The sequence below is a fragment of the Lichenostomus cassidix genome, chromosome 5 (assembly GCF_008360975.1).
Source record: "Lichenostomus cassidix isolate B80296 chromosome 5, HeHo_3.0, whole genome shotgun sequence".
In the NCBI taxonomy this organism is placed as follows: domain Eukaryota; kingdom Metazoa; phylum Chordata; class Aves; order Passeriformes; family Meliphagidae; genus Lichenostomus; species Lichenostomus cassidix.
This window is the reverse complement of record NC_139486.1, coordinates 33,301,485-33,324,315: the sequence shown is the minus strand read 5'-3', so window position 1 is coordinate 33,324,315 and position 22,831 is coordinate 33,301,485. Positions and strand designations below refer to the sequence as shown.

The following is a 22,831-nucleotide window of genomic DNA, read 5'->3' as shown; positions in this document are numbered from 1 at the left end:
GCAATCCATGCAGCTAAACGGTTGAACTCTGTTTATCTTCCACATGACAGGTTCAAAGGGTTCGTAATTGTACAGTTGTGGTAATTATTGAATAACTAAAAAAAAACGAGTTGATGTGATGAGCAAGTGGATTTAATCTAAATATCTTCTGGGTATGCTACACAGTTACATATATGAAGAGATTGTCACTTAGAAACTACAATAGGGACCAGAGAAGTAAGCTATAATGGAGTGGAGTGTTAAGGAAAATAAATCTTATAATGCTGTTTAGTGTTAAATGCATAACTTGAAAAAAATTAACATTTTTGTAACTTTCTTTTACTTGTGAATATTTATAATGGCTTTATGTGTACTTACATTTTAATCTGAAGCCCACCCAATTCAGATATCATACTGGTGAATCTTTTAGTATTCTAATATATGGTTTAATGTCTCTTAAATATATGATGTTAGCATAAGAGACTTTTTGATACCTGCCTATCATTTGAGGGTAACAGCCATATGCAAGCTGCATTTACTTTTGAAGTTGCACAGCTTTGATACTGACTACAGTGTTTTAACTTCTAACTACGCTACTTACACAACACATTAAAATGGCTAATAAATGCATTAACAGTAGTGGCATTCTTTCCTTCTAATTCCTGCTAGGAAACACACTCAATATGGAACCTTGCTTTTAAACGTAGGTGCATAATATAATCTTTGGTGTGTCCAGATCCCCATGCTTTGAGAAATCTATTTCCCTTAAAAGTTACTGTGTTGGGATATTTAAACATAGAAAAAGCCATAGAAATTTGTATTCATTTCAGTTCCCTCAAATTGTTGACTATATTGCTAATAGATAATCTCATCTCTAAGTAGCAGACAAACTGTTAAAACTCTCCTTTTTTTAGCAAACATATATTTCTACATGTTCAGAGCTTTCCAACCACTCTCATTAGTTTTTTAGTATCAAATTTTCAAGCAGTTGAGAAAAGTAGAACTGTGTTACATCAAGATGTATTGTTTAATATGTGTTATTCCAATTTATGGTTGTCCTACATCTTATTTCTTTTTGCTGCTAAGGACAACAGGTTTTTTTGTGCTCTTTAAGGTAAACCAGAGCAGTAAACTTAAAATAAAATTTGATTGTTCCACTGGTTAGGTAAAACAAGGTAACTTTAAAACATTCCTCTAGTAACAGAATGTTGAGCTTTTAGAACACATGCACACTTCCTCTCTTTTAAGCAATAATGTTGGCATCTTAATCATGTTGACATTGCTATTACAAATGATATTTCATGTTGATATTTCTTAGGATTCAGCATATAGTATGGCAAGACTGTGGGAGCCTCAATTTTAAAGCCTTAAGTTACTGATTTAGGAAATAATTATGTAGATTAACATTTTCTAACTCCTTTTTGACTTACCAGTCCTGGTCTGGTTAAATTCTCATTGACTTGAGCAGAGCCAAAATTTTGTCCATCATCTCTAAATTGAGGTAAAGTGAATTTGAAGTATTGTTTTTAATGGTACTATAGGTACGAATTTTTTTGCTCTTAGGGTTTCTTTATATTAAGATCTGCGAAACTAGGAAAATATCTACTACTTTGCATATGCCAGTTTTTAACCTAAAACTATTGAATTTTAATTAAAATACTAGATAAAACTAAGCTTTCTTGTATTCTGTGCCAAATGTTCTAAAGTTTTTTCTCGGCTTTTTGTTTTGTAGTCTTTTGTTCCTTAAGCATATTTCTAACCAAGTGCATTTTGAACCTCTTCTAACAACCTTGATTTGGTTAACCTTCATTTTTCATGTGTGGAGGAAAAAAACCAAAGATTTGGGGGTTTTCTAGTGGCTGAAATTCTAGGGTTTGGCCTGTTCTGAATTTTCCTTTTGGTTCCTATGACACTCCTGTTTTTTGGCAGTCTAGATCTTGGTATGCCTGGGTTTGATCTCGATTGGCTAGCACAGATCATCCTCGGGTTCTTTAGCCACTTCTGGAGACTGGAGACTATGTCCAGTGCTTTCAGGGCCTCTGGTGCCTCCGTGAAGCATATTGCTATGAGCCATCACTCTGCCTTTCTCATGTAAGAGAGTTCCTCTTGGCCAGCTAGGTATTGGACAAGCAACTCTTTGCTTAAGGTACCTTCTTATATCACCTGCCACTTGTGGCGTGCTGCGGTAAGTAGTCTGGGATTATAAAATACCAGATACTGTTGGGTAAAAGTGCTGCGTTAACTTATATAAATATTTAGTTTTTTAGTGACCTTTTGCATTATTTGTTTATGCTTTCTCCTACTGCTAAGCAAGTAATTTTACTATGTCCACGTTTAGCCTCTGTTAAGTTTAAGACAAGGAAGTGTATTGATGTGACACTGTAGTGTGACAGATGCTCAAATGAAACTTAAGAAAAAAATTTCCTTTGTAAAATTTCTAATTACATTGTAATTACACCTTTTTGCTTTTAATTTTGCTTTGAAGCTGGGGGAGGTGAAGATAAAGGTTGAATTTGTCTACATTTATTGGATTGTCATTTAACTGGGGTGTTAGTCATGAAAATCTGCATTTAATACTACTGCTTTTCTCATCTTCTATAGTTCTGATTTCAGTGGACATGTTGGTATTTCAAGTATTGCATTGTGTTTTCATAGCTGGTTTTGGGATGCAGAGTTATCTTAAAAGCAGTTTTATTCACTGTAGCTGTAAAATGATGGATCCTTTCTATATGCAGCTGCTTTTACATAAGCTGTTTCAGAAACTTTTCTAAATTATACGTATATTTTGATGTATATAAATTGAAAAGCATTAAGCAGTTTTAGCAGAGAAAGTTTTAGGAGAGTATTCTGCTACCTGACTCACTTGTGTTGTGTTTAAGACTAAAGTGTTAACTTTTGCTGTAGGACCTGAAAGATGTCATGAGAAAGGCAGGGGAGGTCACCTATGTGGATGCACACAGAAACAACAGGAATGAAGGGTAAGTTCATTTTGTGTCTAAATCCATATGATAGCTGAAATTATTAAGGGCATGTTTTTCCCTGTAATACAGAAGAAATTAAATGTAAATCTATTGTGTGGCTTAGATGCTGAAATTTCTCCAGTTCAAAAGCCAAAACACAAACTGTCAGTAAGTAGGAGTTCAGTATTGAACTCAGTCTCTATTCTCTATCATGAAAACAATATATGAAAGCAGAAAAGGAAGAATTCCTTTCAAATGTTAAGTCCTGCTGTCTTTAACATATTTTTATATAATAATTTCTGATCTGAGTCCTGAGGCTAAAACACCTCCAGTCTGTGGCTGCTGAAAAAGGGCCAAACTTGCTCTCCTTTCTTTTTCTGTTTCTCTGAATTTTTTCCCTTTGTTTTCATGATGGTAAACAGGGTTGTGGAGTTTGCATCTTACAGTGACATGAAGAGTGCACTGGAAAAATTGGATGGCACTGAGCTGAATGGACGCAGAATTAAACTGACTGAAGACCACAGAAGGCATAGGTATGTCACCTGACATGATAAAATTCTGCTGAGGGCATGGATTTGAGTAATATCGATGCCAAAGTTCTATTATGTACTTTTTTGGCCCCAAGCTAAATATCACTGCACAGAACCACTTTTTAGCAATGTAAACAGATTAAGGTAAGAACTAACTTGCTGAAACAGGGTAAATAGAACACTTCTGGATGAAAGTAAGGTTTTGGGGTTTTTTTAAGATAAAATGTAATATTTTAAAGAAAGAACTTTGTAAAAACATGGATTTCAGTTCTAAAAATGTTTATTTTAAAAGAAAGCTGTTTCACTATTCTGTGAAATGTTTCTCAAAGAGTTGTGAAAGCCAGCTTGTTCATGAGAATAAAAGCAAATCAGTTAGCTTGTTTGCATTATTCCTAAGCAGTTCTGCTGTTTAGTCATTAAAAAAACATATTGACTGCAGCTCTTCATTGTCTCTCTTAAAAATAAATCCATTTCTTTCCAGGAAAAGGGGACACACTACTAGTGAAGGTATTAAAAATCTATGGCCTTGAAGTGTGCTGGTGATCCATACCTTCAGAGACTTTCTTAGCCTCTTGAAAGAAACTCTTACTAATTTGCATGGCATTTCTAGAGAGAATAAATACCACAGGTGTGAAGTTTGATTTAGGTGCTTTTCTTGATAAGTTAAATGATATTTCAAGGCAGGGTATATGCAGACAAAGAATTCCTCTTTGATTGAGATTGCCCTGCCTAAAAATTGGCTTCTGTCATCCTGGCAGGACCTGGGAGGAGGCATCTTTTATTAGGCAGTTAATATTTTGCCATGCTAGCAGAGAATGTCAAAGCCAACAGTTCCTGATAGCCATGACCTAAGAAGATACTGACATGATGGAGCATAACAGAAATCTAGCAGCACTCTGAAATAACTGAATGCTGTGCATAGTGCTTTCAGGTGTTCAAATGGATGTGCTGTGCATACAAAGTAGTTGAGAATTTTACTTGATTGTTTTAAATTTAGTAATAGGTGAGACTACAGCTTTTAATTATGTTTCCCTAGGAGCAGATCTCGATCAAGGAGTTACTCAAGATCTCGCAGCAGGTCCAGGTCTACCGGATCTTCCAGATCGGACAGCCGGTCCAGGTCCAGGTCAAGGTCCAGGTCCAGGTCCAGGTCTCGCTCTCGATCCCGATCTCGCTCTCGATCCCGCTCTCGCTCTCGCAGTCGTACTCCTAAAAAGAGTTACTCCCACAAAAGCCACCGCTCCAGCTTGATAGCTTCTTCCCCCTCTCCCTCTTCTTCTAAAAGAAAATCTCGTTCTAGGTCGAGCTCTGCTCATAGCCGTAGTTAACTTGCTCTGAGAGATGTATTAATGAATTTAATTTGATTCAAGTTTCTTGAAGACTTGAGACAAATTATATATGAGAACTGGGAGGGGAAGAGTTAACATGATGAAAGGGTGACCTCCTCTTACATTGCCAAAGTGCCTGTCATCAAATAGGCCATCTCTGTGAGGAGGGGCTGGCTGTCAGCTTTCTTCTTTCAGTGAAGTCTGGAGTGGGAAATCTTTTTTATTTTTTCCCTGCTATTAGTAAACATTTCTATCATAGATATATTATGTACACATAATGCTGAGGTAATGGGATGAGACAATACGCTGCTTTCTCCCTCTCTTGCCCCCACTTTCTCCTCCACCTCTAAGGCCTTTGACTTCCAAAATACTATGTTAGCTTTTGTCCTTGGTACTAAGTCCGAGAACAGGAAGTATAGATTTTATTCCTTTAAGGTTCTGTGGCTACTTTTCTGTGCGAGAATGAATGGACCAGATGAAGTTAGTTTAGAGTTCCCCTTTTTCCCCATTGCTTGGCTTAACAGGCTGTTTAAGTTCCAGCTTTACATGACCTTGACAATATGCTTAATTTGCAAAAGACTTTCAGGAGTACACATTGGTTAGTTGAATATTGCTCACTTGGATAATCAATTAATACAATGTTAAGCAGTAATGAAAGCTGGAATTTTCTGTTGAAATGAGACGTACCATCCAGATGTCAGGATTATTGGGAATCCATTATAATAATTTTACAGTAATTCACTAGTATGTGGTATTGTATGTATAGGCCTTATTTGACAGGTGACTTCATGAAACTGCACAGAAATGTCAATATGCATGTCCATGTTTTTGATGTTTATAAAAGTGACATAGCTTTCATACCCCAAAGTGTGATACTGAATAACATGTGTATGACTAGCAATAGTCTTGATGGAAAGGAAAGTTATTTTAGTAATGAGAGCAGCAAAAAAAATCCCAGGAAAAGTGTAGTCAAAATCTCTGGAATGCACAGGTGTTTTGATTAATAGAAATTTCCACTGCAGATACTGTCGTTCTTATAATTTGGAATTAGATTTTTTTTTTAGCTTCTGTATCGTTAAAGAAGGGAAACGTTTTTGGAAAAAATATGTAAATTAATCCCGAAGTCTTACGTGTATTTAAATGTACCATTCCTAATAAAATCAAACCTTTTTCTGGCTTACTTTGCAGTTTTGTGTAGTTGTTTTTGCTGTTTTTCACTTTGTACAGTCTTTCTGACATGATCACAAAGAAATTAATTTTAAGGTATACCTGTATGGAAGCAAGAAAATGTAAACTGGAAACCAGTTATGATATGTAAGTGACCAGATGCTGACTAGCAGGAGGACAGGATAGGATTTTACTGTCATGGCCAGCAGTGGCTGTTTGAATGGATGGCAAAAGAATTCTTTCTGCATTCCTTGCAAACAGGTTTGTGTGATACCTTCTGGTCTGCCAGTTCAACAGAGGAACCAACAACCAAATGGCCACAGGTGTTTTAATCTTTCTCTAGGTAAATTCATTTGTTACTTTTGAAATATTGTACTAAAGATTCTTACATTGCCCATATAGTTTTTGTGCATGTAAGAATGCAGTCTTGAGAGGGAAGAAGAGGGGCTGGAGTAGATAGAAGCCATGAAGGGAAAAAAGTAGGACAGGTTTGAATTTTGACAGGTGGCAGTTTCAGTGTCAAAGATGGGACCACAGAAGGGAATACAACCTTCATACTCATGACAACAGTTCAAATGTACTTTTCACCTAGCAGGTAATCCTGAGAAAAAAACTGAGGAATGTAAGAGCTTATGGGTTTTGCTTAAAAATATTTGATGTTGTACCGAAGAGCAAAAAGGTCTAAAGAAAACAAGTTGTTCCTATGTATCTACAAGTCAGGTGGGCAGCTTGATTAGTTAGACATGGTCTTGCTCAGTAGACTGTTTTGGGAACACACTGTAGTGTGAAACTTAGCTGGAATGTTGTCCTGGTTTCATTGAAGCTGGCAACTAAAGCACCACACAGCCTATTCCCCTTCAGTGTTGTAGGGGAGAGAACTGAAGGATAAAAGTGCAAAAACTCAGATTGAGATAAAGACAGTTTAATGGGCAAGAAAGAAAAAAGAAGAAAATTATGATAGTATGATGAAAGAGTAAGAATACAAAACCATGAGATGCACAATGCAATTGCTTACTACCCACCAACCAATGCCTGGCCCGTTCCTGAGCAGCAGCCCCAACCCAGCTTTCTCCACAGTTTATATGCTGAGTGTGATGCCATGTGGTATGGGATATCCCTTTGGTGAGCTGCCTTGGCAGTGTCCCCTCATTTCTCATGCCTCCCAGCCTCCTTGCTGGTGGGACATGAGAAGCTGAAAAGTCCTTGATAAACACTATTTTGCAATAACTGAAAATGTCAGTGTATTATCAACATTATTCTCATCCTCCATCCAAAACAGCACTATACCAGTTACTAGGAAGAAAATTCTAACTGAAACCAGAAAAACTATTACTGTATTTCTGAAAGCTAATTATTTTTAAAACTATTTTTAGACTGACTTGAAACAAACTATTTACCCATATCAAGTGCCTTACTTCCAACTTTACAGAGCACAGGCATGTAAGCTCCACTTTGGATAACCATAAATAGGCTAATGTACTAAAGTCCTATCTTAGCAGTATGTTCCAACATCTGATGCTTTTCATGAGAAAGATGGGAATCATCCTTTCCAGCTGGTAGAAAGCTGCTGTTCTCAGCCCTTTCAGGAAAGCTGAAAGGAACAGAGCTCCAAAGTCACAATACATCTGCAAGTATATCTGTCATTACTCCTCCCCTTATTCTGCTAACCTGATTCTTGAGAGCCATTTTCACAAATTTCTCCTCAGCAAATGGAGGCAACATAATACAAATGTTATATGAGAGTCAAAGGTTCCACTTGTCCCTTGGGGATGCAAGTGGGCAGCAGGGGCTTGGGTTGTTCAGCAGCTTGCTGCTGGCAAGACAAGCCACCATCCCTGTGTCTCCCCCTCATCTTTTGCCAGTTCTGATGCTAATCTGACTCTCCAGAAGCCAATTCGATGACATCACAAAAAGTAGGTTCTCTGGGTGTCCTGCAATACTGCTTTTTCCAGCATTCTCTGGCAGGGAAGAAGTGAACTATGACCCAGGGTGTAACTCTCCCGTGATGTTTCTTTTTGCTTTCCTTTCAAACACAAGTACCCTATTTTTTCTAAGTTTATCCTCCCATCTGTTCTCAAATAGGCAGCATTCAAATAGAATCCCATCACCCTGCTCCTGTCCAGTATTTCTTGAGCTTCTCTTACCACAGGGCATTTTCTCCCCAGGGAAAGGAAGCCTTATCCTCAGCATGCAACTGCTTGCAGCACGGGGCACACCTGGTAGTTGAGTACCATAATTAGTCGCATTTCAGTAACTGGCTGCACCATCCCCCAAAACCAAGAGCATATTTTCTGTAATGTTTATGGCATTTCTTTATTATTAATTACTGTTTTGTCAGTTTAACACACGGCTCTTCATGCCGGATATCCCAGTGGTTTGTGAAGATAAACTTTATTGTGCTTGGCCACATCACATCTCTGCTTTACTGATGAGGAAAACCTATCGTTGCCAAACAAGGAGGTGAGGAGGCGGAGGAGGAATATTCCCGCCGGGAAGGCCGCGATTCCTCGCCGAGCAGGTTCGGCTCCGGCTCGTGCCATCTGCTGGCTCTCCTTTTGCCTGAAGCCGAGAACGGGCTGAGAAGGGTGTGGGCTCTGCTCAGGGGAAAAAACGTTTCTCGTTCAAAACCGCGGTGACGGAGCAGCGTGATTCCGAGTAGGAAGAAGTGCTCCCGGATCTGCACTCGCGGCGCTCTGCCCCTGCTCCAGCAGAGGATCGAGGGCGGTGAGTGCCGCGAGCGGAATTTCTCCGCACTGCCAGCTCCTCCTGCCGCACCCCGATCTTAGAGCTGAGTGCTGAGTTCCTAAGTGGAGTTAGTCTTCTTACAAGGCTTTTGGAATGTTTTTCTTTCATTCCCACTCCATAGCCATTGTTTGCCGGCAGACTAAATGCTCTGTGCATCTAGTACCTGAGGGCACGTTTCCCATTTTACCAGCCCTGCAATCAGTTCCCCCTCCACCACCTCTCTTTGCAAACTTGCAGGAGGGTTGTTTAGCCTTTCAGCCCGGGTGATTTACTAGGACAATGACGCTGATTAGCCAACAGCTATAGCTGGCAGAGGGCTATGCAGAGCGCTCCATGCATGCCACCTTAAAGGAGGGGATACAGCAGAAACATAAGGGAGCCATTCAGGCCTTAGAGTCAGCACCAAGAGGAAAGTGTAAGGGTTAACAGGCTGGGGTTGGAAACAAGGCCAAATTATATGCTGTAGTGAAATACTAGCTAATGGCAACTCTGTATGTCTGGGTAGTCTCAAGATGTTCAAAGGACATTCACTACTATTGATTTGCTGGGCCTAAGACCATGAGGGAGTGATGAGGGAGGGAAGAATGTATCGTAAAACTTGTTTTTCAAGATTAACGAAGGACTTAAAATAAGACAGAGTTTCACTGGTAATGAATTATACTTTTGTGCAGTGTGATGGCTTTTTCCTGTAACCACGGATGAATGTGGTGTTTCCCTGTTCTCTCCCTTTCCACTCTAGAAATCCCTTGTGCTGTGTGGGCATTTAGCAGTGGCAAGTTGAGCTGGGAAGATACAGATCAATATGCTTAGAGGAGACCAAGAATTTCTCTCTGTATGTGTGTATGTAGGTATGATATTTCACTGGAGACCCTGAGATCAGGTTCAGCAGGGTCCTACACATACGCTGGATGTATTTTACCAAACAGCCTGCTCTGTGGTGTTCTAAGGCAAGTGATTTCTCCTTGATCAGATTCCCATGGATAATACTTTGTGGTTCATAGAGGTAGGATGCTGCAGGATGCTCTTTTAAAGTGGTATACTCACTGGTATAACTGAAGTTATTAAAATCTGAAAAGGGTCTCAGCCTAGAGCCTTGAAAACAGAGGTACCCTAAACTGTTGTTAAAATTTGTGCCAGATTTTAGTTGGGGGGCAGAGTGACGGTGGTGCAGCATATGCTGGCACAGCAATGATAAGGAGACATTAGGAAAAGATACCCAGGAAAAGAAAAGAAACTGGATGAAATCTTTGCATTCACATCTCCAGCTGAAAGAATTAGTCCTCAAACGCAGTGAATGGGACTATGGATGTAAGCCCCAATGTGACTTCTGGTTGGGATTTTCCAAGTGCCTCAGGCTATCAGGAGTCCAGGCCAGCAGCATTCCAGATACCAGACAGAGCTCTCTCTCCAAAGCAGACTGTGCTTAGGCCATGGGCAATCTGTCCTTGTGCTGGTACTGACCATCAGACAATCAGTATGTGACCTCTCTAGACAGCCTATCCCTTTCATGCCTCTGGCCAAAGATGGAATTTACCAGAGCTGGACTTAAACACATCTAGTGCTTCAGACCGAAGTGCTGGTATTGATTGCACTTGGCTTCGTCCCTTCCCTGTATTTTTTCCAGTAAAGCTTCAGGTCACAGTGGCTGTTTAACAAAAAGTATAAGCAAGCAGCTCTGCTGTCTCTTATACATACGGCCATTACCATGTTCCCTGCATCACTGCCAGTTCCTGTGAATGCCTTGACTGAAAAGTGATGTGCTCAAAAACCCCCAAGTTTTCTTACATGTTTAAAAAGTTTCTGCATTCTTTTCCTTCAAATTGTCACAGCCTGTTTCTAGCACTGTGCAGGAACCATTACTGATCATGTAGACTGGTCTTCCAGGTTTGCCCAAAATGCTTGATACAAGCTTTCTGCCCACACTTGCCCTCTGTTCATTTCTATTTGCTTTATCTTTCCTCAGTTCTGGCACTTGGATGGTCTAAAATCGACATCTGGTTATTGTACACACTCTCTTCAACTCCCTTTCGTCCCGTATCTTGTATCTCTTATCTATGAGCACCAAAATTATCGCACTGTGCTCTATTTCCCAGTGAGAATCGATGATGCTCAGCGTATTTTGAGACCCCAAATCTCACCGCAAACACCTGACAACTTATGAGTGAATTTACTTAACTCTGCTAAGACCTCACAAAACTGCGTTGTGCACCTTCCTATCCTCCTTCAGGTGTCTGTGCTACCCGAACAACAGCGACAGCTGTGCGTGGAAGAGGAGGGTGCTGAGAGAGGGTAATGCTGGTGCTGACGGTGAAGAAGCTGTGGTGTGACGCAGCAGCCAGGGCTGGGCTCTGGAGCTGCCCACGCTCTTCAGCGTGACGGTGCTGTTGGGTGTCAGCGGGGTTTGTCCGGCCCGTCAGCTCGCGGTGCCGGCGGGCAGTGTCCTCACTCGGCAGCACGGGGTGCGTGACGGCGAGCTGATGATCGGCCCCGGCCCGCCCGAGGCTCCCGGCCCGCCAGGTGGCGCTGTGGCACCGCCTCACGCGAGCGGCGTTTCTGGAAACGCCCGGAATCGCCGCTCAATCGCCTGGCGACCCAGAGCTTGGCCTTTGCGGAACCCCCCGAGACACACCCGCACCGCATCACAACAGCCCTGACCTGAGCGCTGGGAACTCTGCCCTCGCCCCCCGTGCCGCTCTCCGCACGGTCACCTGCCGGGGGAGGGGAAGGAAAAGGAAAAGGAAAAGGAAAATGTGGGGGAGCGGCGCGGGGGCTCAAAATCAACCCTGGAGGTGAGCCGTGGGCAGGTATTCTGAAGGGCCTGCTAGAAGCCACGTCTGTGTGTGCAGATAATCTGGATCCCATCACTTGGACTCCCTGTCACTTCCTCGAGCCCTTGGAAGTCTCTTTGTCATGAGGGCCACCGTGAGGATTGCCCCGAAGGGCTGCCGATCTGTTTCTCCAGGCCAATGGTGGTCTCAGGGTAGCTCCCCCAATCCCCACAACATCTTCTGAGGGACACAGACTGACAGCTTCACCAAGGACCCTTTGTGAGCTCTGGCAGGGAGAGGAAGATGAAGATGTTGAATTAAGATCCAGGTGTTAAACTGCAGCTGCCCAGGAAACCTACACAGGCTAATCTTGAGAGGAGAGTGGTTACAAAGGCATAGAAGCAGCGAGAGCTAAATGCGTCCCTTTTGCACTAGACTGAGAAACAAAACTGTCTGCTGAGGAAGCAGCCACCCCCACGGCTTCCCCCACACACGTGTATGCACAGGAGCTGCATGGGACTGGGGCTGCACCCTTCTGCCATGGCCTGCTTCTAGACACTGCTAGGTGTACCCTGAATGCTGCCACTCCTCCAAAGGAGTCTGGTGACAAAGAAGCTTCAGGAAATAATTTCTGGCTTGATCTGGTGAAAATTTCTTGTTGTCTAGCTGTGACTTCTGAGCGGAATGGTTTTCTGCTATGTTTTACCACCCAGTGCCTACAACAAGGCTATTACTCCTTTCAGCTGTCCTGCAGGCTGGCTGGCTTTACCTGGGTGTGCCTTTCCCTCCTGCACTCCAGAGACCTCTGGCCCTTACCAACTCCTCAAGGCAGCCTCTCCACACTCCAGTTCCCTACCAAAGTCGGGGCTCCACAGAGGCTACCCCAGGACAACATCCACTGCCCCTGGAGAAGGGGTCCAGGTCTTCTTCATCAGTCTTTTCACATCAAGGGGTCTCAGCTGGCTTTCTTGGTTCACCCCTGGTACTTGGAAGCACAGTCATGGTCTGTGAAGTTTCAGGACTTGATCCCTTTGCTTAAGAGCTTGAGGCATGAACAGCCAGACTTCAAACTTGTGGAGGAGTGAATCAGATCCCAGACTTTCTGGACCTCTGCTTCTGAAGTGTGGCAACAGGGTGGTTAGATGCTTAATCGTCTTCTGGTTCAGAGAAGAAGGCAAAGCTCTGGCCTTGGATTTCCCTGATCCCACTAGTCTCTTGGGAGTCTAGCTGGTACCTGCTGGATTGAAAAGCAGGGGGGACAGAAATAAGAGCTTCCTATTGGTCCAAATTCCCATGGGCATTGCTCCCCCAGGATTTAGAAAACCTTGGGCAATTAACAGGGGTAATTTTCAACAGTCTCCATTTAATTTGGCTTAACAGACTTTGTTGCTTTCTCATCAGCTTAACAGTGATGCCATTCACTCTGAGTTCAGCTCAGAAACAGCAGAACCGGTAACACTCTTGCTCTTCCTACAGTACATTGCCAGTGCACCTCCATCTTCCCTGTGCCATCATCCAACATGCACACAGCACCACTGGCTGGCTAACAGCCACCTGCCTAGCTCCAAGGACAGGAGCACCTGAGCTTCAGATCATGCAGAAGAGCTCCCCTTCACATCCCATCCTCTCTATCCTGGGTTCACTTGTTTTCATTTTTACTACAAGAAGCAGGTTCAGGTAATTTTCAGCTCAGAGCCCTCCAAGAATAAGTGCCACAATCAAAAGGTAGTGTTTGGGAATATTAACCCAGGGTATTCAAACACTTTCCACCATTTTATTTACTGAGAAAACACTCCACTGTGGAAAGCTTTGCTGGTCTTCAATATCTCTGGGACTTTTAGTGTCCTCTTAGGGTGAGACTGTCACTAGGGCTTGCCCCACTTCTCCTTTGAAGGACAGGTAAAGAGGGCAGGGGAAGTGTTGGCTTACAGCAGGGTGGGAGGGAGCTGCCTGCACTTCAAAGCTCCCGAGGCTGTCCGCAGGCAGGAAGGGCTGTCCGTGACGCTGGGGCGTGAGGCAAGCCCGCCACAAGGAAATGGCGAGGCCGATGGGATGTGAAAGCTGTGACTGTGTCAAAGGCAGGATGGAAATGTATGGGCAGCCTATTTTTAGCTGCTTCTTGCAGAACTTCGCTAGAGCTTGCTGGAGTCAGCGGCTGCTTCCTCTTTCCTTGATGTAAGCAGCACTGGCGAGGTTCAGATCTGCTTTTATTTAGCCACTCACACAACAGTATTGACTGAAAGGTCCCCCCAGCCCCTTGGACACAAATCACCCATGGTCAGAGAGTCCTAGGTAAGGAGAAGAGAAAGCGAATCACACATCCCTGTCTCCATTTCAGGGCTGTGAGAGGTGGAAACCGACGCTGAGGCTGTGGAACATGACTCTTAGTCACATCAGTGGGGGATTTTGCAATTTGGAGGGTGCAGGGCGCAGGGCAGGCAGCATGCAAACAAAACCAAAGTGCTTTGTGAGCACTTTTGGTTTGGCTTCATCAGCTGCAAGATCAGGGTATCATTGCCCTGCAACCCTCACCTTCCTACTCCACTCCAACCTCCTTGTGTGCTCAAGGTGTGTGGAGGTGGCAGGGTTCAACACACTTCAAATTAGCATGGGGCACTGTGGAAAGCAGTAGGCTAGCATGAGAGTCCTCTGCCTGTTTCCCTTTAACATTTTTCAGTACTAAATGACTCCTACACCTGCTGTAGGGAAATGCATGGGGGAGAGGTCATTCCTAAGCCAGATGAGAGAGAAAATGAGGCAGCAAAGTAGAGGAGCAGCCATGGGAAAGAAGCAACAGCTAAGACACGACTTTCCTGAACAGGTTGTAACCACCAAAACATGCTACAGACTGTCTCCAGTTGCCAGGGGTTCAGAGCAGTTTGACTTGCAGTATTCGGTTCAGGAACAGGTTGGGAAGGACAGTGTCCAGCTTGCTGCTGGTCTCAGCAGACTTGGCCCCCACTTTATTGTCAAAGAGGAATGAGATCACTGTAGGGATGGAAGAAAAACACATTCTGAGCCAAACTAGATACAGGTCTGGGGCATTTCCAGAGCAAACTCTTCCAAAGCCTGGTAGTAGTGAGGAGTAGCAGATGAAAATGACACTTACTCTGGCTTGATGTGCCTAATAGGCAACACAAACCCTGTCCCATACTTGCATCTTCCTGCTAATAATCTTTCAATACCACACATTTAACACCACCCCCAGAAACCTAGAGCTCCTCAGAGCCTCTCAAGTACTTCCGCAAGACTCTGCTTTGTGTCTCATATTTCATACTGTCCTTCACTCCTGTGGGAGATGCATCCATTATCTATATAGGCCATTCTTAAGCTGGATTGATTAAGGCAGCATATGCCATTCTTGAATGAGAGATGTGGATGGAGAAATGCTTTGTAGTATCGCAATTTTATTTAGTAATGAGGAATCCTTTATAAGTAGGCAGGGAGGGAAGCAGGTCACGGCCAGTGCCATTGCTGTCCGAGGGAATGTGCTGGAAGGTCACTTTAGCCTGTAGATGGCAGCCCTATTGCTTCCTCCCAACCTGCTGAGAGACAGAAACGCCTTCCTTTCAAAAATGGGGCATAAACACAGGCCTTATACTCCACACTTCTGACCCAAACCTAGGGCAGTCAAGACTGCATTATAGACAAACTCTTTTGGGTTTTTTCTATCTGGAAATCAGAGCAGGAGCAGCTCCATTAGGCCGCACACTTGCACACCCTTGGTTTGTGCTCTGCCTGATGCACTGGCAGCCCTGCATGGGGGAGAGCCAGAGTCTCCTCACTGCACTTTACTTGACCTCTGGGGATATAGGGCTGTGAACCTAACAAGAATCTAAACCCCACTTTGCCATAGCTACCTGTACAGTAAATTGCTTTATTGTTTCAATAAAAAACTACAGCCAAGCCTTGAATGGCTCACAGCTGCTGCATCTCTATGGGATTACATTTTAAGGTTTGAATGCTTCTCTTCTTTTCAAAGAATGGGGACAAAAAGGGAGAGTTAGTGTCACTGTTGTTGACTGATGTGTCTTCATGCTTTCTCTATATTCGATGAGATAAAACCAGCCTTTTGCAGGAGAAGGGTCATAAATATTTCCGTATTGGAGATGGTGGTAGTGGGAATCAAGGGAATCTACAAAGCTGGCTATTAGCAGAAAATGTTAATAAATTGTCTTTCTGATTAGAAGTTACTTAGTTAACTTACTTGGAAATACCCCATTTCTGTATTTCCTGAGAACTCATAATCATCACTTCTTGCATCCTCACAACACCCTGAGAGCTAAGTGCCGTAGTCTAAGAGGGGACTGAGACTGTTACCCAGACGTGAAAGCTGTTCAGTACCTACAGATAGGGACTGAGATATATATGCCCTGCCTGCAGAGACATCAAAAGGCAGCAGGAGCAATGCCCTTTTGAAATCCAATTAGACACTACAACAGCATCTTCAAGTGCCTTGATACCTGCAACACTACTCCTCAGATGATTCATGGGAAGTGTGTGTCAAAACCCTGCATGAACAAATTGTGCAAACAAGGCAGATGACATCCACAGGGTACAGAAATGTGACATTTTAAAATTGATTATTTGGGAAGATGATAATAAGATAGGAAGAATGTCCTCTTGGTGTGTAATTCTGTTGTGCCAGTGCCTGGTACAAGGGACAGGCCTGAAAGTGGAGCAGGGCTGACGCAGTTGTTGTCCAGGGGCAACAAAGCTGGGGGGCTCAGGAATTAATTTCTCATGTTATGGGAAGTTCTCAGATCACGGGCTTGTCAGAGGTGGATATACTTTACCCAGTGACAGGAAGAAGTGTAAAGGAGAATAAATATATAAAGAAAATGGTAAACAACAATTAAGATAGTTTTTTAGCTTGGCTGTTTGGGTTTTCTCCGCTTTAATAAAGCAAAAGACAATTTGCAAGAAACTTATGGTTTGATTTGAATCCTGCTAATGCTCATGGAAATCCCTTTAGTGAATGCTGGACCAGGTCCAAGAAAAGCAGGTTATTATTCCCTTAACTTCTGTTCATCCATAACTGTTCCCTTCTGCGTGCAGTTTTGTTAAATCTTGCCAGTAGATTTAATGTCAGCCTCATCAGCAGTGGACCTGGATAAGACACTGGGATCAGCTGCCTCTTAACTCTGAGCCAGTCTTTCCAGAACAGTGGTGGTAAAGGAGGATGCCTTGACTACATGGCAGGTAGCTGTAACCTTGGGCAGAGCATCCTGGTAGGATCTCACATGGTAAAACCCAGCTGAGAAGTGTGTGACTTCTCTCTGTCTTGCACTGAACTGCACTGCCATGTGGGTGATTTTAGCACAGCAAAACCAGAACAGCTCAATAAAATGGTTTGGTTGTAGTCAAAAAGTAAAGACTCCTTTGGAACAGACAGAGAATGGACCAGAAAATGCCCTTATGTTGCCAGGACTAGTACAAGGCCAGGCACCTGGAAGCAATCTTTCCCCTGGTCTGGGAGACTAGAGATGAGAGGAAGCAGGTTCCAATCCCAGCTCTGCCAAAGTCTGGGTACTCTTTTTGATGTGCTTTTGCAACAAAAGAGTTCAATGAGAAAACTCAGCTCTTGTTTCATTGCCCTAGGGACAGAAGAATGCTTTTGGGGAGTTTTACACTTGCATCACTCTACATTTGTGCTGTCCTCAGCAAACCTGTTTGAGTTTACAAAGCCAAGATGTTTGAGCCTGGAGTACTTGTGCTGCTGGTAAGGACATAGTTTCTTCATGGATCAGGATCTTCTCTGCTATTTGGAGAGTAAGTCTGTGTATGGAAGAGGTGATATGAACAGTGAATTTAGGCTTGAAACTAAAAATGAACCCTCAGTTACCCATACAAATATCTTTCAGCACTTGGGAATTCACTGAAGGTTATACCTACAGTACCTCCACCCATATTAAAAGGTTGGAAATATAATTTGGGGTAATCTGCTAGCCTTCTTTTCTTTCCCTGTCCTGCCTCTCTGCTCTGTGACTGGGATTATCATAGGGCATGTAGGCTCAGCCTAGACTGAATACATTTTTGGGGACGTGGTTTTGGGTTTTGAGTCACAGGATAGCTATGACTGCTCCTGGTGAGGTGGAACAGCCCTCACACATCCTACCTCACACATCCTTCTGTGATGCTGAGATGCTGTACAAGGTGTAGAGTGGGAGCCTGTCATGTGTGAACACAGAGGTTCCTGTTGAGGTACAAGGCAAGGAAGCTAGTGGTGTGCCACCAAAAACAGGGAACAGGAGCTGCACCCTGCATCCTCTTGGGCTATAAACAAAACCACTTCTCAGGTCCCAGGAAGCTGAAAGCTGCTCCAGATCCACCCTTATGTGAGAAGAAAACACACCCCATGCTTCTGCCTACATGTGGCTGCAGGTTCCTTGCCACAGCCTGAGCCAGCCCTCCCTGATGATGCGTGGCCCTAGGGTGGTGTGACACTGTGCCTCTTGGGAGTGGGGCTGTCCGGGCGGGTGCTGGAGTAGGCTTCCCCAGCTCCCCTTTCTGCTGGGTGCTGCCCCTGTGAAACAGCCTCCAGCCATCTGAAAATTCAGTATGGTCCTGTATCTTCCGCAACGAAGATTTTGTTAAGCAGTTTTATATTTCTAAACATTACACAGCTCTGTTGCAAGCTTCCCAATACCTGCCTCAAGCAGCTCATCTGAGCTGTTCCTCCCATGCTAATCTCTGTGATCTGTGGCATACATACAGCATTGATGAGAACAGGACCTCCCCTCTGCTGCACCATATTTGCCAGAACAGGCATAACTCAAGATAACCAGATTCTAAACAATCAGAGCAGGAAGCAGCAATAACTGGCCTGGAGGAAAGGCAGGGAGTTGCCCATAGACAGTATTTAGTGGGGTATCTGATCTCTTTCCACACTCTAGCCTCACCTACAAAGGCAGGATGTAAAGCTTGCAGGACCATCCCTCCTCTCCCTGGCTTGAGTTTAGATCTGTAATGTCTTCTGTTTAGCTGTAGGGTTTTATGTATAGTGACACAGATATTGACCTATGCATGCGCATGACAGAGATCTCCAGAGCTGCACCTGGTTCAGACACCGGTGTCATCACTGAGGATGGACAAGGTCGTGGACATTAATGTTATTTTTTCTTTACAGTACATGGACCTGAAGGCTGGTGCAGCTGATGCTTCCCAGGATTTGCACCCCGCAGTCTGTACACAGCAAACACGGCCAGCCTCCCAGCCAGGACCAATTCACCGTGGGGGTCAGGGCAGGCTGAGGCAGGCCTGCAAGCGCCTTCACTGTCGAGCTGACAGCTTAGTCACCGGGGCTCTCCACAGAACCCTGTAAACACCACTCACAGTTCCCTGCAGGAGTCCTTGCCATCGGGCTCTGCTGGAGCCCTGTCCTCCTGCTCCCTGTGCCAAGGGTCACGAGCTGAGACCAGCAGCTGGGTGCCAAATGTGGGCTGTAGCTCAGTGCAGCCGGTCTGCTAGAGGTCGTCACACGCCTCCTTAAGCAAACAGGGATCCACGCCAGTTGATAAATCATTTACGAGAAGTCAGAAGCAAAGAACTAGATTAACCAGGTCACTGGGTGTCCTGGGGGAATGACGTGTCAGTGGAGCTGAAACAGCAGATCCCACAGTTGCAATCTGTTGCCTTCTTCTGTCCTGACAGCAATTCATGGAAATCCCTGGAACTAGACACCAGATATGGAAAAACCCATTAGCTCATCCCTGTCAGCTCACTAGTTAAAGCAGTCACTCCCATTGTACGTTTTCTGGCAAAGTTAAAAATGTCTCAGGAGAGGGGATTTCCACCAGTTTCTTCTCAAGGGGAAATTATTCCACCTATCAGGAAGGCTGCCCTATGGTGATATTTTTGTAAACCAGAAGTAACTCCAGAACCCAAGAGAGAAAAAAATAAAAAGCCTTCTGCTGCAGGAACTGGGGCAGTAATGTTTTTCTGCCTGAACAGATACATGCTGCATGGAGCACGTCTCCAGATGGAAACTTCGTGGGTACACATGTTTACACACAGCCACTGAGGTGTGCTCGTGTGTGTGTATACATTCCCGTGTCCTCCCTCCCCTTCCCAAGGGTGGGATGACCTTGTGCCTTCAGCACAGCCAGTGTGTTGCAGAGTGATATCACACCTAGCTCCCATTTGTGCAACTCCACTGACATAAAGGCACAGCACATTGCTCTGAGGAGGCAAGACGTGCACGGAAGACGGGAGGCAATAGCTGATGGTTGTGCTCCAGCACCCACTTCTCCTGTGAACAGGGAGAAGTTCTCCTCAGCTGTGTCCAGAGAAGAACAGCCCCCCACACTGCTGGGGGCTCTGTGGCTTGGCGCATTAAGGGTTGAAACCCAATATGAATAGGAAAGATGGTGCAATGCAGAGCTGTCTTGCTGAGGTTGACAACAAAGCCCATGGAGATTTTGGCAGCTAAGCTCTTCAGCACCTGCGAAGCACTTTGGGACAGTGGGGAAATAAATTAGCCGTGTGATGGCATTTAAAGCCTTATCATTAGTTTCAGAACTAATTCTGCATTTAGATGAATGGGTGTAGCACACATTGCTGAGCTGGAACCTGCAAGAGATAGTGAGGATTGCTCCCTGTTCCCATTTAGGAAACTTTTGGCCAGCAAAACTGTAACTTGCTGTCTTGGTGGCTTAGGTCTGGGAGCAGGGGTCTGTGGCTGGGGTAGGCACAGCAGCAACACCAGCAGCAAACAAGCCCCATACTGCTCAGAGCTCTGATTACTTTTGCCACTGGGTGTTGACTTATGCCACTTAGAAGAAGGTGGGGTATTACCTGGGTGTTTGCCCTGAATTTGTGACTCTTCAACTAGTCATTTTATTTGTCTTTCACACAGCTGCCTCCCCTATTGGGAACCCCTGAAATTTAGGCCCTGTGTTTTGCACTGTTCTAAGGACTGGAGTTTCCTTTCTCAGCACTGGTGCTGAGGCTGCCCAGCTGAGCACCCTGAACACTCTGTGTTACTGCAGGACAGCTGATGTGCCAACCGTACCTAGCTTTGGCCTGGGCTTTCTTCTCTGGGGTTCTTACTTTGTTTTGTTTATCACAAAACACACTGAAGCGTGAACGGGGGCTATAAAAGAACTATATGAACTGTGGAAAAGGATCGAACCAAGGAGGCACAGGTCACACTCTGGGCCTTGACCGGGTCCCTGTAGTTGCTGTCAGGTACTAGCCAGCTGACCTACTGAGCCCCTTGCCCCTCGCACTGTGGAAGGATAAGGGCACGTAGAGTCCAGTAATATTTTAACTAAAATATTAACTTTCTGCCAGTTCAACAACAACAGATCTTCTGCTTCTGTGGATGAATGGTGCTGACTTGAGGCTTTTCCACACTTCAGCCCAAGCTTTCCTGCTACTGGTTGCTCTGCCCTCAGAGGAAAACTCACATTTAACTCTCAGACAGGAAAAGAAACCTCAGCTCCAGAGACAAGACCCCAGGAAGGTGTTGTCTTGACTCTATACAGCTCATGTCTCTGGCACAGTATGGGCAGCACTTAGTTCCCAAAGGAGGGTGAGAGGAAGAACTACCCATCTTCCTTCTAGATGCTCAAGACTCACCCATGTCCCAACAAAGTCCTAATGCACCTTGAACATCATGGTTGAATGAGATGTACATGAGTGGCCTCTGAACAGTCCTGGCACTCAAATGCATTCCGTTCCCATCCCCAAGTACTTTTGAGACCCTTAATCTCTCACACCTTGAAATTCGTGAATGTTTTGCCATTGCTCTCAACAGGTACCATACCAGCTCCTGAAAGACAGGTCCAAAGCCCAAAGAAATCAAGATGGATCTTTCTGCAAATTTCATCATGGCAATGGAAACAAGTTTTGTATGTGACAAGAAAAAAAGCAACACCAGATTCATTGGAATGACCTATTGCAAAGGTTATATTCCAAAGATGAAAATACCAAGCGTTTTCTTTTAAAACAGAAGTTAAGATTCATGCAGGGAAAGCTGATCTTCCCTTCAGTAGCATGAAGCTGGGTGCAGCAGCATACTGTGGGGCCTGAACCCCAGCCAGCCAGACCAGCGAGTCTCAGAAAGTGGAACTGACTAATCTGAGTCGTCTGCTGTGAGCTGGGCATGAGTGAAATCATGCCCTGTGTAAACAGTGTGAAAAGCAACGAAAATGATAACGAGCTCTTTTTTTAAATTATTGTTGTCATTCTTGGTTCTATGTGGGAGAGGGTAACAACATAGGTGAGGATTTTAAATAGCAAAGCAAAAGCAGCCCGTGGCAACATGTGGCCCTGGATGTTCAGCACTGAAGGCTCTGTTTCCCAGTGCTTGCATTGAACCACTTTTGGGAGGCTTAGTTTCCAGTAAGTGCTCAGCACTTAAAAACAACTACCCTCACAAAGAACTGGGGCCATGATCTTTATCTCCTGAACCTGTGCTTTGAGAGTCATTTCCACTTGAGAGGCAAACATTTTCCTTCCACCTCCTCACAGAGCCTCTTTCCTCCCTCAGACTTTTGCACCAGGACTGTATGGGCAGAAATTAACCCAGACCCCAAAAGAGAAGATGAGAAGACCCTGCCCAGCACTCAGATTGTTTGCAGATCCTTGCAGTGTGGTGGAATCAACCAACACCCTGGTACAGGGTGTGTGTGTGTGATGTGGCGGAGGAGCACATGGCTGCTGATTTTCAACTGCTTACCTCTGTGCTGTGCATGGCCTTGCGTTAGTTTCAGGCATAATAACATCATGATATCATAATGATATATCGCGCTCTGATGACAACACCGCATGGAGAAAGCCACAGCAATCTGATCTCATTCTGCAAACGTGGAGATGAGTGTTACTGCTTCACAGGACAAGTGGGTGGCAGGTAGATGGAGCTGGCACTACCTATATTGTCAGGCCTGGGTGGGAACGTGACCTGCTGGGTTAAATTAGGTGGCTGGGAGCTTAACGCCTCAGCTCTAAGTCAGCCTCAGCGGTTGCGGGTGACTCACCAGACCTATCTGCATTCACTTCTTCCATCTGTGAAATGGTGACAATAATATTTCCTCACCTGATGGGGGAGGGAAGGGAGCGTGTGTACAAGAATGAATAAATATTTACAAAGAACCTTGTGAGCAGTGCACAGGCTCTGGCTGCGCTTAGGAGGAATCCGCGTTTTTCCCTCTGCTCTGGGTTGCACCATACTGCGAGGTATAAACACTCCCCTCAGAGTCAACAGTTTCAAATGAGAGCAAATGAGATAATTCCTCAGGAGAGAAACAGAGAGCGAGGATTTCATGTGTTACCAGCAATTTCAATGAATTCCATTCAAGGAAAAGCAAAGTAACCTTTTGAAAGATATAATAAAGCAGAAAAACAAATGA

The 22,831-nt window shown here is 44.3% G+C and overlaps 1 protein-coding gene and 2 long non-coding RNA genes across 4 annotated transcripts in view; 2 read left to right on the top strand and 1 right to left on the bottom strand.

The window, feature by feature from the left end:
- Window positions 1–5,977, top strand: part of LOC146436296 (serine/arginine-rich splicing factor 5-like) — a 16,024-nt gene extending 10,047 nt beyond the window's left edge. The window contains exons 6-8 of the mRNA XM_085062147.1: window positions 2,884–2,957; window positions 3,362–3,472; window positions 4,506–5,977. Coding sequence (XP_084918273.1) covers window positions 2,884–2,957; window positions 3,362–3,472; window positions 4,506–4,797 — 477 coding nt within the window. The 3' untranslated portion in view covers window positions 4,798–5,977. The remainder of the gene's footprint in view (window positions 1–2,883; window positions 2,958–3,361; window positions 3,473–4,505) is intronic.
- The window catches only part of LOC146436294 (uncharacterized), a 28,655-nt gene continuing 11,050 nt past the window's right edge, over window positions 5,227–22,831 (bottom strand). Inside the window, exon 2 of the long non-coding RNA XR_014852617.1 lies at window positions 5,227–12,714. This is a non-coding gene — a long non-coding RNA (uncharacterized LOC146436294). The remainder of the gene's footprint in view (window positions 12,715–22,831) is intronic.
- On the top strand, window positions 8,601–22,831 carry LOC146436295 (uncharacterized). 2 transcript variants are annotated; one of them, XR_014852615.1, is made up of 3 exons: window positions 8,601–8,688; window positions 17,079–17,199; window positions 18,607–22,831. It is a non-coding gene; the product is annotated as an uncharacterized LOC146436295 (long non-coding RNA). The 2 variants fall into 2 exon arrangements; XR_014852616.1 differs by lacking the exon at window positions 8,601–8,688 and adding an exon at window positions 12,705–13,154.